The following is a 13,601-nucleotide window of genomic DNA, read 5'->3' on the forward strand; positions in this document are numbered from 1 at the left end:
TCTTTTGAAAAGAATCACATTGTTGCTTTCCTGTCGTACATATGGTTCACAACTTGGATTGATTCTTCAATATTGGCAGGCCTTGAACCATCTTTCTATAGGCAAGAGTCTGCAGTCCTTTCATGTTATGATGGCCAAACCTTTGATGCCACAAGCTTGTGACATTTTCAGAGGTTACATTGAGATAGGCTACTTTTGATACATTAGTAGAGACAGAGGGGATAGATGTCAAAAGCACAAACATACGATTTGCAGATATCATAGTTCGTATGATCAGACCTCTAATATCATGATAGATGCTACAACATCCATTCTTAATCAGTATAGATAGATTTTGTTCTTGAAGCTGACCAATGCTAAGCAGGTTTGATTTGAGATCAGGAATGTAAACTACCTCTGTGATGACCACAACTCGTCCATCTATTTCCATTCAAATGCTGCATTTTCCCATGACATTCAATTTGGAGTCATTTCCCAGCTTAACACTATGTCTGATAGAATGATCAAGCTCAGTGAACCATTTCCTATCTCCACTCATGTGATTACTACATCCAAAGTCCAGAAACCATATTTCATCTCGTGTGGCTCCTTGCATTTCCACATATGACATAAGCAACATCTCTTCTCCTTCATCAAGCTCTGTGTGTTCTGCATAATTAGCATAAATGGGACATTCGTACTAGAAATGTCCCAGCTTGTGACATTGATAGCACTCAACTGTGGATTTTTCAAATGCTCTGCCTCTGCCTCTACCTCCACGCCCTCTGCTTCTGTTACCGAATTGTTCATCAGCATGTAGAGCAGAGCTGTCTCTTGTAACCTTCAATGCTTGTTCAATCACTTCCTTCCGTTTTATCTTGTGTTCATGTATAAGCAATGAACTGTGCAGCTCATATACTGTCATCTCATTGATATCTTTGGATTCTTTGATTGAGCATATAATATAATTGTATTTGTCAGACAGTGTGCACAGAATCTTCTCAACAATATGTCCATCATCCATGGTCTTTCCTGCTCCTCTCATGTCATTTGCAAGTATCATGACTCTAGAGATATAATCATTCACGCACTCACCATTTTGCATTTCTAGAAGTTCAAACTCTCTGCGTAGCCTTTGGAGTTGAGCTTGTTGAACTCGAGCATTCCCCTGATATTTATGCTTCATCAAATCCCAGAGTGCTTTGGAGGTGGCTTTGTTGGTGATCATTTTCAAAATATTCTTATCAATAGATTGAAACAGATAATTCTTGGCCCTCAAGTCCTTTAGCTTTTGCCCCTCCAAGGTTCGACATTCTACTCCTGTGAGTGACTCCAGTGTTTTAGGCTTTTCATAGCCTTGCTCCACCACGCTCCAGTACTCTTTTGATCTCAGCAATTTTTCCATTAGTATGGACTAGTGATCATAGTCTTCATCAAACTTTGGAATACTAAGGAAGCTATTGTCGTCAGCCATGTGTTTCACTCAACTCTTCTTCTTTTTTGTTTTTGTGCTTTCTAAGTATCAAGCCCTTGTATGGGCTCTGATACCACTGTTGAGGTCAGATGATATCAATACTAATTATAGCTCTTAAGCTTGATTTATTAAATGGAATGAAATGACTTTTTATAGCTAATACAGAAACAGAAAAAGGAGTAAAAGAAGGACCCATGACTATATCATAGCTATTTCTGTGGAAGAACAAATTAACTAAGGATCCTATCCTTAGAGAATAGGTTTATTCAAAAACAAACAACTAATTCTAAACTTGAATAAGTCAGAATGTGTTCCACAAACAACGACGCTCTTCCAACAATTTCTGCCCATTTTTCAACCTTTCAAATATCTTTAAACAATCTCTAAGATTTTTTCAACAACATTTAAAATGTCTTCAACATGATCAGTTTCATCTCTAATTAATGTCTTTGAGTATCTAACACTATACTCCATGTTATATGCACTCTCACCTTGTATCTCACCATACTTTGTCTAACAAGCATATTTTTCATCAATAACATTACATATTAGATGTTCTTTCAAATCCTTCACAGTTACTCACATCATATTAAGACAACACCAACAAGGGCATGAAATAAGATTTATATCAATATCATACTCAATCAAAAACCTAATAAATTCTTTCACTCCTTCGTATCGTTGTGTCAAACAATCAATAATCATTCAACTTCAATCCATATGCTGTTCAAACAAATATTGTATCATATGTTATAATCAATACATTATTTTATCTCACATGTAAGACTATCCCATTCGAGAAGATAGTTTTTTATATATTAATCAACATTTACTACTTAAATATAGTATTTTATACTTAGAGAAATTTTAGCATCATTTCACATTAATCTCTAAATACATAATTGAATGTGATATCATTTACCATAATTACGCATGCACCTAGAGACAATGGCAACAGTACCAAACCAAAATTTCATCACATATAACATACATCATTTTTAGAAGCATATGTTAATCAACCAATAAAAAAATTTGTTTTTAAATTGTTCAACTTGGACAATTTAAGATTCAATAGAATAAATTCTTTAATCATTATTTTAAATCTAAAACAAAATAGGAAACTAAGGTTTTTTGAATTCAAATCATAAATTTAAAGTACACTTAGATAATAATTTACATGCATATTCACAATATTTCATAAAACATAATTGTGTACAATCTTAAATTAACAAATACAAACAATTTTAATTCTAAACCCATTAAACCAAATATAATTTGACAACACTTTATAGCTTGCAGATTTTTATTCTCTGCCTAAGACGATATGCATTATTAAGTTCTATTTCGTCAAAACATAATTATTGTAGATTTCTATTTTCTGGCTAAGACTATACAGAAGGCAAAATTATAATACATTGAAGTTAAAAATTAAACTCTATTTTTGTGTTATATAAACCATATGCTCTCTGCGAGTACAATTACTAATTACGTAAATAATGCTAAGTCCACTGACCTAAAGTTCAGCATTTGCAGTATGAGGCAAAATTAAAATATATTTTTTTTTAAAAAATACATAAAAATTCAATGTCATTGACTTCAATCAAATGTACTTCCAGCTTAGGTGATGTTCACGTCATTGCCAGAGACGAGAGTGCACTATTCATTTCAAATATTAATGGTGCGTTTGAGTATAGGGAGCAGAGAGTATTATACATAATGATAAAAGAAAGAGAAGTGTATACCTTGGCAGTACAAATGCAGTGTTGCAGAAGGTAACGCAAACACATCTAATCACAGAAAACTAAGAGAAATATGAGAGTAGCCGCAGCAGAAAAAAAGCGAGAACAGAGAATAGATGACCATGTTTTGGTAATTAGTGTTCCATTTTAAAAAGTGATTTGAGTAATTAGCAGAAAATCACATTTATTTCATTGTAACATGATTTTGTATTAAAAAAACGATATTTGGGTGCTATCAATGAAAATTAATTTTCTCTTAAAAGCACATTTAAACTAAAGTGATAAATTGTAGCTTTTGTGTTGAATTGAAAAATTTATACTAATTTTTACTACAAATTTACTTTTAAAGGCAAGTTTCGAAACATAAATCACTTGATTTTAAACTCATTTTAAACAAAATCAATTCTTCTTAATCAAGTTGATTCTAACTCAATTTTACAAAACTTCACCCAAGGATAAATCCAAAAATTAGGAAAGTAAAAACTGCCACATTTCAAGGCAAGAGAAATGCTTAACAGCGATTCCGTCAGCGAGAACTATACCAAGACCTTATTGAGGAGGCTGAGTAATTCAATAAATAAACCAAAATTCATTAGTTTAATTGTATCTTACCTTATTAATTTATATAAAAGCTCACACATACCGCAGCTAAAATCAAATTAGTGCATCCTTTCCAAAAGTCACATTCATGATACTGAGTTTTTTTCCTATGCATTGAGATCAACTAAATCATTTATAATATTTAGGGATATAACAAATGATACATAACTCAGGTCATGTTGAATATTATGTATGTATTCCAAAAGTTTTAAACACAATTAATTTTACTTTAATTAATTTATTATTATTTTAGATTTCATTTTCTCTATATTTTGTTGAAATAAGATTTTGAAGGATTTTAATGGAGTTCTATTATTACTCCCATTATAACTCGTCATTTAAGATTTTTTTTATTTAAATACTATTATTATTAATTTAGTTAATCAATAAAAAAGAGTATTTTATATTAAAATTATTTTTAAAAAAGTGGTAATATACATTTTGGAGTAATAATAGACTCACCTAAAATATCTTCAGCTCTATCTTTCTCTCGTTCACACACTTTCTCTTTTTCATCTTCTTCCTTTTTTTCCTTGGTGATTACGTTAACAATATTTCTGGTTCAATGAGCTTATGAACTTGAATTTATTCAATAAGAGCCCGTTAAATTGTAAAGGATCGTCGCATGAATATATCGTTAAAGACGGCATTCGATGGCCCTGTCAGGCTGTAACTTTACAACAGGTCATACTATAGAAAACTGCATGGTATTGCTGAATCAATTCATATAATATAATAGAGTGTATTTTTATGGTGCATTACTATGCATGTCTAGAACTCAATAATTATCTTCCCAGTTGCATGACCATCAATACTCTTAGCCCAGGCATCTTCAGCCTTATTTAGAGGAAATTTGGAGTCTATAACTGATTTAAGCTTTCCTTCCTTGACCAAATCAACAAGATATTGAAGGTCCTTACCCTTTGGAAATAAAAGCAAAGGCACAAGCTGTTTTTTCGAGAACGTAAGCTTCTTCATAGCAAATGTCAACATTGAACCAGAGTTTGGAGTTATGTCCACAACCTTGGCATGCATGCTCAAGTTAGGCTCAAAGGTGGACCAAGGAAAGTGCACTGCACAGTGAAGCACAGCATCATATTTCTTACCAGATGGACTCTTCAAAGCAGTACCATCTGGGGTCTTATAGTCAATCACCTCATCAGCACCTAAGCTTTTGACCAATTCAATGTTGCGAGCTCCACAAGTGGCTGTCACATGAGTGTTTCCCAGCTTTGCCAGTTGAACTGCATAAACACCTACACCACCTGATGCAGCAGTGATCAAAATGTTCTTCCTTTCACCACTTCCATCAAGTTTGATCCCTATGGATTTTGTTAGTGCTTGAAGTGCTGTGAGACCGGCAACAGGTAAGCCAGCACATTCAGATGCTGAGATTTCTGATGGTCTTGAAGCAGTGACACACTCCTTAACAACTGCAAACTCGGCTAGTCCTCCTCCATTCTACCATAATAAAATTTCATGAATCATAAAACAAAGTCTTTTCTTTGATGAGTCTGGTTGATATTGGCATATGATAAGTAGTAATACACCACTACTGAAAATGTATTTGTAACAACTTATATTACTCATAAAAGATAAAGCTATTTAACAATATTGGTAACATCTTCCCATTACTCCACCAAGTGTAGTCAATTCAAATGCAGGAATCAGATACCTTACAAAATGTATATGGTTTTGTTTCCTGGTTATAATTTAAAATAAGACGATATGTGGATCATATGCAAAAGAAACATGATAATTATTAAGATTTAGCATATGGGCCTCGTCTAGTAGTAAGGAAGAGTGTTTGGGCCCAAGTTTGAAAGACCTCTTTATCTAAAATGCCTTAAGCAATTTTAGAGTAAAGTCATCTTACTTATATACTCTTTGATATGTTACTAACATATTAACATAAGACTTAATGCCTTAACAGTAATTAGCGATGTAAGACAGTATCTTTGGATTTAAATTAAGATAACTTCTTCCATAAATCATTTTTTTTTTGGGCTCTTAAAATGCAAGAATTCAACTTAAACATTATGATCATAGAAAATACTGTAAAGTTAAAACGGAAGATTAAGAAAATTTTGGCGCAGAGTGGAAGATCGAATTAACTTCAAAGAAATGATGTTGATAGACCTATGGAAGAGACTGGATACTAGTAGTATTCTTTTCTAATATACATGACAACTTACTAACGGGTTAACGATGGCTACAACTTTGTCACCCGGTTTGAACTTTTGGACACGTTGACCAACCTCCATGACCTCGCCTGCTACATCAGTGCCTATTACAGAATGTAGTACCTTCAACATAGTACTCTAAAGATTTGGGATACATAAGATAAAGTAAAACTGTAAATGATTCAGTAACTCAGGCTGTAAACTACATTGTAATTCAAATCCAGTTTCAACAATCGGAGAAGATTTGAGTAAAACTTGTACAATGCAAATAATTTGAAAACAATTTCATCTATTGCGCTATCTGATTCTCGATTTTTAGTAGTGCAATTGCAAAGTGAGATCTATTGCAAATTATATAAACCAATAAAATCTAATGCATGACTACATGATTTGATTAAGCAGTTACGCATTCAAAACAGTAGTAATGGACTATGAGGATGAGAGAAAGGCATTGAAACAGAAGGGATAGACAGTATTTTAAAAGAGCATAAGATCATCACACAACAAATTTTACACAGTTATAAGAAGAGACAGATATTCAACAGATTCTTGTCCAAGATAACTGCATGAAAATATTACTAAAAGAATTTGCTGTAAAGTTCTAAAGGTGAAGATGCCTGTTTAACTATGAAATACTAAAATCTCTCTAACAAAAATGAATACCTAGAGAGAGAGGTAAAGGAAAGGAAGCTACCAGGTATATATGGGAACTTCCGAGGAAGAAGTGGCCACAACATGCCTTTCTGTACTTTCCAATCAAATGGATTTATACTAGCTGCTTCCAATTTAATCAAAACCTCATCTTTACTGGGAGTGGGTACGGGAACTTCAACATGCTGAAATAAGTATAAAACATAAATTATAAAGCATCGTAATGTACTCACACTTCTTTATGTCTTTGATGCTTTCTACACACATAAGTTCAAATAAAATGCCTTCGCTGCATTAGATTGAACATTTTTTTCACAGGCAACAAGAAGGGTGCACTGATAAAGTCATAATAATGTTTTATTCTATAGATATTAGATAGAGAAATGGAGGGCAAGATTCTTAGTTATTGTTTCGAAGCTGCTAACCCCAAAAAAACTTGTATGTCACTTGATCCGGCGTAAGATACTTGACCCTGATCAAAATAGCATAACCGTCATCACTCCACTAAGATCCAAGGGCAGAAGTGAAACTCACCATGGACCACAGTCATACATTCAACCTCGCCATCACATCAGCTACTAAAACCCTTATCCACCATGGGCTAGTCCAAATTCATCTCGAATTCAGCTGCAACCCAAGTGGTCTAACTGTGATACACATACCCCACTATCTAACATTTCTGACAAATGTTAGTTTTATTGGACATGTCATGACACACCGTACAAGCACTAAATGCATGTCTTGCCTGACAATTACGACATCAAGTATAGAAAATGACAATCTCATCCTTAGGACCACCGATACCTATATAAAAAGGGAATTTCTTGACTCAGATACGCAACCTTTATGTACTAAACCCCTACTCTGGTCAATTATTCTGACTTGGACTTCGAAATATTTCTTACAAGAACACCTCCCATTGAGCTGAACAAAGCATCATGAGAGGCCACCAAGAACCTCCAAAAACCATCACTCTTAATTCACAGATAAACCATGTGTTGGATGATGACTGAGGAGCAAGGTAAACAATGCTGCTGAAGATTTATTTTTATTTTGACAATTGATAGAGACAAGCACAAAAGGATTGTCCAAAAGGGAAATTGACCCAGTTAGGATAAAATTTGCAACATGTATTCATACAAGTTTAAAATTAAGTAATAAAATAAATCAAATATTTTTCACAAGTTAATATCAACTTATACTTCTCTGTTTTTTTAAAAGTTCTTTCATTTAATTTTTTTTAAAACTTGAGAAATATAAGCTATTTTTAACTTATAAAAAAGCTTTTATTTATTTTTAATATTATTTTTTTCTCTTACAAAAGCTTACCCAATCTGGCCCATTGTATATAACAAAGGCAAAAACAACCAAGTCTTTTCTTGGTTACATGGTCCAAGGAACACCCTGTAACCCAGTAGATTTTGACAACCAAATATGTAATCTTAGGACAAGGAAGTTTCCCATTAATTATATTTTTAGTTAAATTTTATTATAATTATACTTTTTAAATAATTTTTTTCCAGAATTTCAAGTCCAATATACAATATTAGTGATATTAATAAAATATTAAAAAAAAATATTTTACTTGATAAATTTTGCTATACCTATGTCTTCATTTTTTTTATATATGTTATCATTTTTACATATCGTGTTATATCATATCAAATGTGATACTCATACTCGTGCCACATAGATTACCATGAAGAGAAGGAACATTTTTGAAGAGGGTTCAGTCTACAATGACACAGTCCTAAACAAAGAGAAGATCAAGATAGGATCGAAAGAAGTCAAGGTCCTTTCCACAAAAAGAGAAAGAAAAAATCAATTATTATAACGACATTTTATTCTCTATTTTTTAATTTTAGAATAGTCAAATTACAAAATATAATTATCAATTCATAAATCGGTCCATGAAGCCATTTTCTCAATCTCTCGCACTGTGTTCTCTGGTAAGAATCAATACTCAATTCATTTCAACAGAAACATTGTTTGAAACACAACGTCAGTGTTCGTAAAACCAAAGAATTGCCTACTTTTGTTTTGCAGTCTTGGTACAGCATAGAAGGAATTAACCAAAAGGTTTCAACAGTAAAAAAAAAAAAAAAGAGATGTGAAATATAATAGGAACCTTGATGCCAGAGGGTCCTTCACCGTAGCAATTGTACTGAACCGCATGCATGTGCTTTCCCATATCTACAGCAAATGAGCAAAGAACGTGTTGTAGTGTGTAGCACAATTTGGGGAGCAAGAATTAGAGTAGCACAGTCACAGAAAGAAGAAGAAAGAAAGAAAGCTAAAGCTAACGTGGGGATGAGAAGCCTATCAAAAAACAACGTGGGGATGAGAAGAAGACAAGTAATCGCATCGCGTGTGTCAAGGTAATTTGCCGCCACAAATAAACAATCCCACGTGTCGCATTGCTTTCACCGTAATCTATATCTATATAAAAAAAAAAGTAAAAATAAATATTACGGCATTAAATATTGTATTTGTTAAATAAACTATATAATTTATTTAAATATTATAGTCATTGTATATAAATATATTTATTAGAATTTTATTAAATGCAACTTATGTTTAATAAATATATATTTTCTAAAATTATTTAAAATATATTATTAAGATAACTAATATTAAAATTTAATAGCTAAATTTTAGAAGTGGCAAAGCGAGCTGGTCAGTCCATTTAAGTTGTCCCATGGCATGTAGTGAATTATAGTAGGTAAAGCTAAAATGAGTAAAGTCTGATTTTTTTTACAGATCTTTGTGATAAAATTAATTTTATTTATAATAATTTATGATAAAGAATTATTATAAAATATAATAAATTAAAAATTATTGATATGATAAAATATTTTTTATATTGTTATTTAACTATCATTTTAAATTTTATGCCTATTATATATTCTAATTTATTGATAATATTAAAAATTATAATCATAAATTATTTAGTTTTAATTTTTAAGACATTCATGAATATCACTTTATAATATAAAAATATTAGATAAAAATTAATTTAAATTATATTTAAAGAAATATATATTATGATATTTTTATTATCATATTTTTTATTGTAATAATAAATAATTATTTATTATTATATTTTTAATATTATAATTATAATCTAACATTATATTAATATTTTGTTAACTTTATATTATAAATTACAGTATTTTATCTAAAAAATAAGACAGATTGATTTCAGTGATGTGTGCAATTAGTTTAATTTTAACTTAATTTTTTATTTCCTTTTATATTTTAAAAATAAAATTTATTGCTTAATTTTATTATTATCTTATATATATTTTTATATTTTTTATGAATATTCATATATGAATTTATAAAAACAATATTTATTATGTTATATTTTATGATTATAGAATTAAGTTAATATTTTTTATTATATCTAATTATTTATAAAAATTAAAAAAAATTAAATATTATATATATTCTTTTATATATATATATATATATATATATATATATTATAATTGGAGGGAGGGAAAAATAAGTAAATAAAATGTGCTCTTTCCCTTAAAATACTAAAAGGCATCACAATTTAATTCATTTAAGATTTTTCATTAGAGCATCAATAATACATTTGTTACTAAAATAATTTTTTGATAAATTTTATACTTTTTTTTGTTAATTAGAAAAAAAAAAAAAACTCAATCAGCTCAATATATTTTTTGACTTAGTAAGTATTTGCTATTATTATAAGAGTTTTAAAGGCTTATCTTGAAATTAAAAATAAAAATAAAATTAGAAAAATTTTCACTTTTGATTTAAACATAAAAGATGTAAATGATTTGATAATTAAATAAAATATAGAGCATAAAAAAAAATTTAAAAATAAAAACATGCAAGTAAACATTAGACTATGTCACTACAAAAAAATACAATATTTAATATTGGTTCATCAGTCGGTTAACAATAATTACGAGCAAAATATTTAAATAATAATATTTAATATCCATTTTAGTAATTGTCGAAAAAAATTAATTTTATTAATCGTAAAAAAAATATGAAATTTAGAGACAGTTTTACTTAACTACCATAAAAAAAATTGTGAAATTTAGTGGTAATTTTGTGAGCAAAATTCTGCAATTTTTATAAAAAGAATAAATAATAAATATTTAAAAATTAAAAATAATATATTCATATATATCATTAAAAAATATTTTTAACACTGTAAAATTAAGTGAAACACACAATATTTTTATATTAAAAAAGAGGATAATATAATATTTATATCTAGCAGAGTTCATATTATAAATTTATTTCATATTAATATAATACATATTAAATAGTAAATACATACAATAATTTATGTCTTAATTTATACGTTTAGTTGTTTTTTTAAATGAACATTTTGGGTTACTCTAAATTTTAGATATTGTTATACATCAAACCATTTTCAAAATAATGCAAATTAAATGAATATTGATTTACTTAAAAAATTATATATTCATAATCTAACTTAAACATTATTTATTTTTACATATTAATTTTTTATTTTTTATAATGCATTTTTTTTACTATTTACAAAAACAACAAATTAAACCTTTAATGAACATATATAACATTTTCAAAAGGAATATCCAATGCATTATATTCAATGGAGATAGAACTTAACATTACATATTATTAAATAAATAATAATATTTAATGTTACTGTTCAGTCAATTATACTTATATATATATATATATATATATATTATAGACATGAAAGGTCATATATTTAATACTCGTATATTATATTTACCAAAAAAAAAAATTAATATAATATATTCAATGAATATAGCATCATTTCCTAATTGATAAAAGTATGATTAATTAATATAATTTTACTTAATTTGTTTAATGTTTAAAATAAAACGGAAATCATATTAAAATATTATATATCTTATAGGTTCCTTATATTTTAAAAAAACTAAATTTCATTGTTTCAAATAATATTAATAAAATGATAGGATTGAAAAAATAATTTATAAACACTAATAATAAATTCAACTTTTTTTTTTGAAAGATTCATGCTGTCTTAAAATTACTTGTTTTCAAAAAGAAAAATTAATTAAATGAACTCTTAAGTTAAAATAAACATAGGTCAAACTTGCACTATTACTAAAAAAGAAAAACCTGGCTTTGAACGCATTGGCATGTCATTTAGAGACATAGTTTTTTATACGTGAGTTAGTACCTATAATTTGTCATGTACAGTTAATATATGTTAAATTCTCAGCTATGATATCATCAAAGAGATACGAATTTTTATTAAGTACCATGAAAATAATGTAACTTGTATTAAAATTTAGTGTACATTAAAGAATTGAATAAATTGCATTGTATTGATATTTTAGTCGTATTCTTTGACTTCATAAACTGGCATATAGTATAGGATATTTAGTAAAAACTTATAGTTAACAAAACAAATAAAATAAACTAGAGCTAAGATTTTTGTTAAATTTAGATACTTATGTAATAATTTGTTGTAAAATATAAAATTAATTAGTTTAACTATTAATTCATCTTATATTATGTTTATCATTATATATATTAAATCTCATATAATTTTAAATATTTGTAGGTATGTTATTTTAAATTTAATATTTATTTATATTTTAAAAATATATATAATATCTATTAAATAAAGTAATATAGCAGGATATTTATTATTTTTATTTTTATATAAAATTTTACAAAATTAATCTATTTGATAAAAAATTTCAAACTGACATATCATTGTAACATCTAATAAAAATTATTAAGTAGGATAAGTATTAAGTTTGAAACTTACTACAATATTTTTTAACTCAATAAAATAAATTATTTTATATAAAAGTTAAATAAAAAAATTAAATTAAAAAAATTTAAAGTTGTTTAAAGATTTACCCGTTTTAAGAGTTGACACTGAATATGAATTTTTTAATATTTTAAATTTAAATTTTAATAAAAATTTTATAAAAAATTATTATAAAATGTGTTGTATTTATAAAATTAATAAAAATATTAAAAAATACAACTCATGTATTCTAGAGAACTATCTTAAAATAAAATAAAATAAAATAAAAACAAAAACAAAAAAGAAAGAAAGGAACTGTCATAAAAATTTACTATCATTTTGTTTCGACGGATTTAATAAAAATAAGTAAAAGGCTTTTAGTGCTTTGTTAAATAAGAACTCTCTCATATTTGTAAGCTTCTTCTCTATTCTCTTTCTAACATTGCCTTTTGATAGCCTTCCTCGCCTCACAGAGACGGAAGAGGCTATGAGAGATTAATAAAACAGAAAGGTTTTTACTTTCTAATGGCTTGTTTTCGGAAATAAAACACGCCTTGGCTGGACAATAAACTTTTCCTTAGCTTCTGTCAATCAAAGGTTTAGTAGCCCCTCGTATTTTCGTAAATAATTATATATATAGTAAAATTATTTTAAACAACAATTTTATTTAAAAATTATTTTAACTTAATTTTATAACTATAATATTTTTATCTTATATTGTCAAAAAACTTTTTCTACATGATACTATAATTCTTGAAATTAATTCTTTTTCCACACCAATGCTTTGATAACTAAGGAACAAGAGATGAGATTGCTTTTCTTATCTTTTTTGTTCATGACTACTGAATAACGTGCAATTACTGCAACTACCTCCTACGAACTAGGAAAATACAACTTGGGACTTTCGTTTTACCTAAGACTCAACTAAATTGAACTTCTCTGCTAAGAGAAGCTGGTTTGTGCTATTCAAATCTTTCTCTATTCTAGTTTATCGTAAATTCCAGAACAATTCATGCGCAAATACAAAATAATGTTGCAAAAAAGAAAGAAACTCTATACAACTGCAGCAATATGATTCAATTGGTGGCACCGAGCCAACTGAAAACCAGCAAGACATTAAGAAATATACATATCATTGTTACTAGCTGAAAGATAATACTAGCAAATCATGTAAAATTAACCTCAAAACTCAT

The 13,601-nt window shown here is 28.2% G+C and overlaps 2 protein-coding genes across 2 annotated transcripts; both read right to left on the reverse strand.

Moving 5' to 3' along the window:
• Positions 1 to 430: 430 nt before the first annotated feature.
• On the reverse strand, positions 431 to 1,384 carry LOC113849412. Its single transcript, XM_027479312.1, has 2 exons — positions 754 to 1,384; positions 431 to 648 (listed from the first exon to the last, which is right to left on the reverse strand). Exons 1-2 carry the CDS (start codon positions 1,382 to 1,384, stop codon positions 431 to 433), a joined length of 849 nt encoding a protein of 282 aa, XP_027335113.1.
• A 3,021-nt stretch (positions 1,385 to 4,405) lies between these two features.
• LOC113850089 (chloroplast envelope quinone oxidoreductase homolog) lies at positions 4,406 to 8,992 on the reverse strand. Its single transcript, XM_027480453.1, has 4 exons — positions 8,755 to 8,992; positions 6,670 to 6,811; positions 5,988 to 6,079; positions 4,406 to 5,253 (listed from the first exon to the last, which is right to left on the reverse strand). Exons 1-4 carry the CDS (start codon positions 8,815 to 8,817, stop codon positions 4,564 to 4,566), a joined length of 987 nt encoding a protein of 328 aa, XP_027336254.1. The 5' UTR covers positions 8,818 to 8,992; the 3' UTR covers positions 4,406 to 4,563.
• Positions 8,993 to 13,601: the final 4,609 nt, after the last annotated feature.

Source organism: Abrus precatorius, unplaced genomic scaffold (genome assembly GCF_003935025.1).
Source record: "Abrus precatorius isolate BTA unplaced genomic scaffold, Abrus_2018 Scaffold9, whole genome shotgun sequence".
Lineage (NCBI taxonomy): Eukaryota > Viridiplantae > Streptophyta > Magnoliopsida > Fabales > Fabaceae > Abrus > Abrus precatorius.

Coding starts and splice junctions, on each gene's coding strand:
- LOC113849412 (XM_027479312.1), bottom strand. CDS start 1,384: ATGGAAAAATTGCTGAGATCAAAAGAGTACTGGAGCGTGGTGGAGCAA. Junction 649..753: donor CAGAAGCAGAGGGCGTGGAG/GTAGAGGCAGAG, acceptor CTAATTATGCAG/AACACACAGAGCTTGATGAA.
- LOC113850089 (XM_027480453.1), bottom strand. CDS start 8,817: ATGGGAAAGCACATGCATGCGGTTCAGTACAATTGCTACGGTGAAGGA. Junction 6,812..8,754: donor AAGGACCCTCTGGCATCAAG/GTTCCTATTATA, acceptor TACTTATTTCAG/CATGTTGAAGTTCCCGTACC. Junction 6,080..6,669: donor GAAGTTCCCATATATACCTG/GTAGCTTCCTTT, acceptor ATTCTGTAATAG/GCACTGATGTAGCAGGCGAG.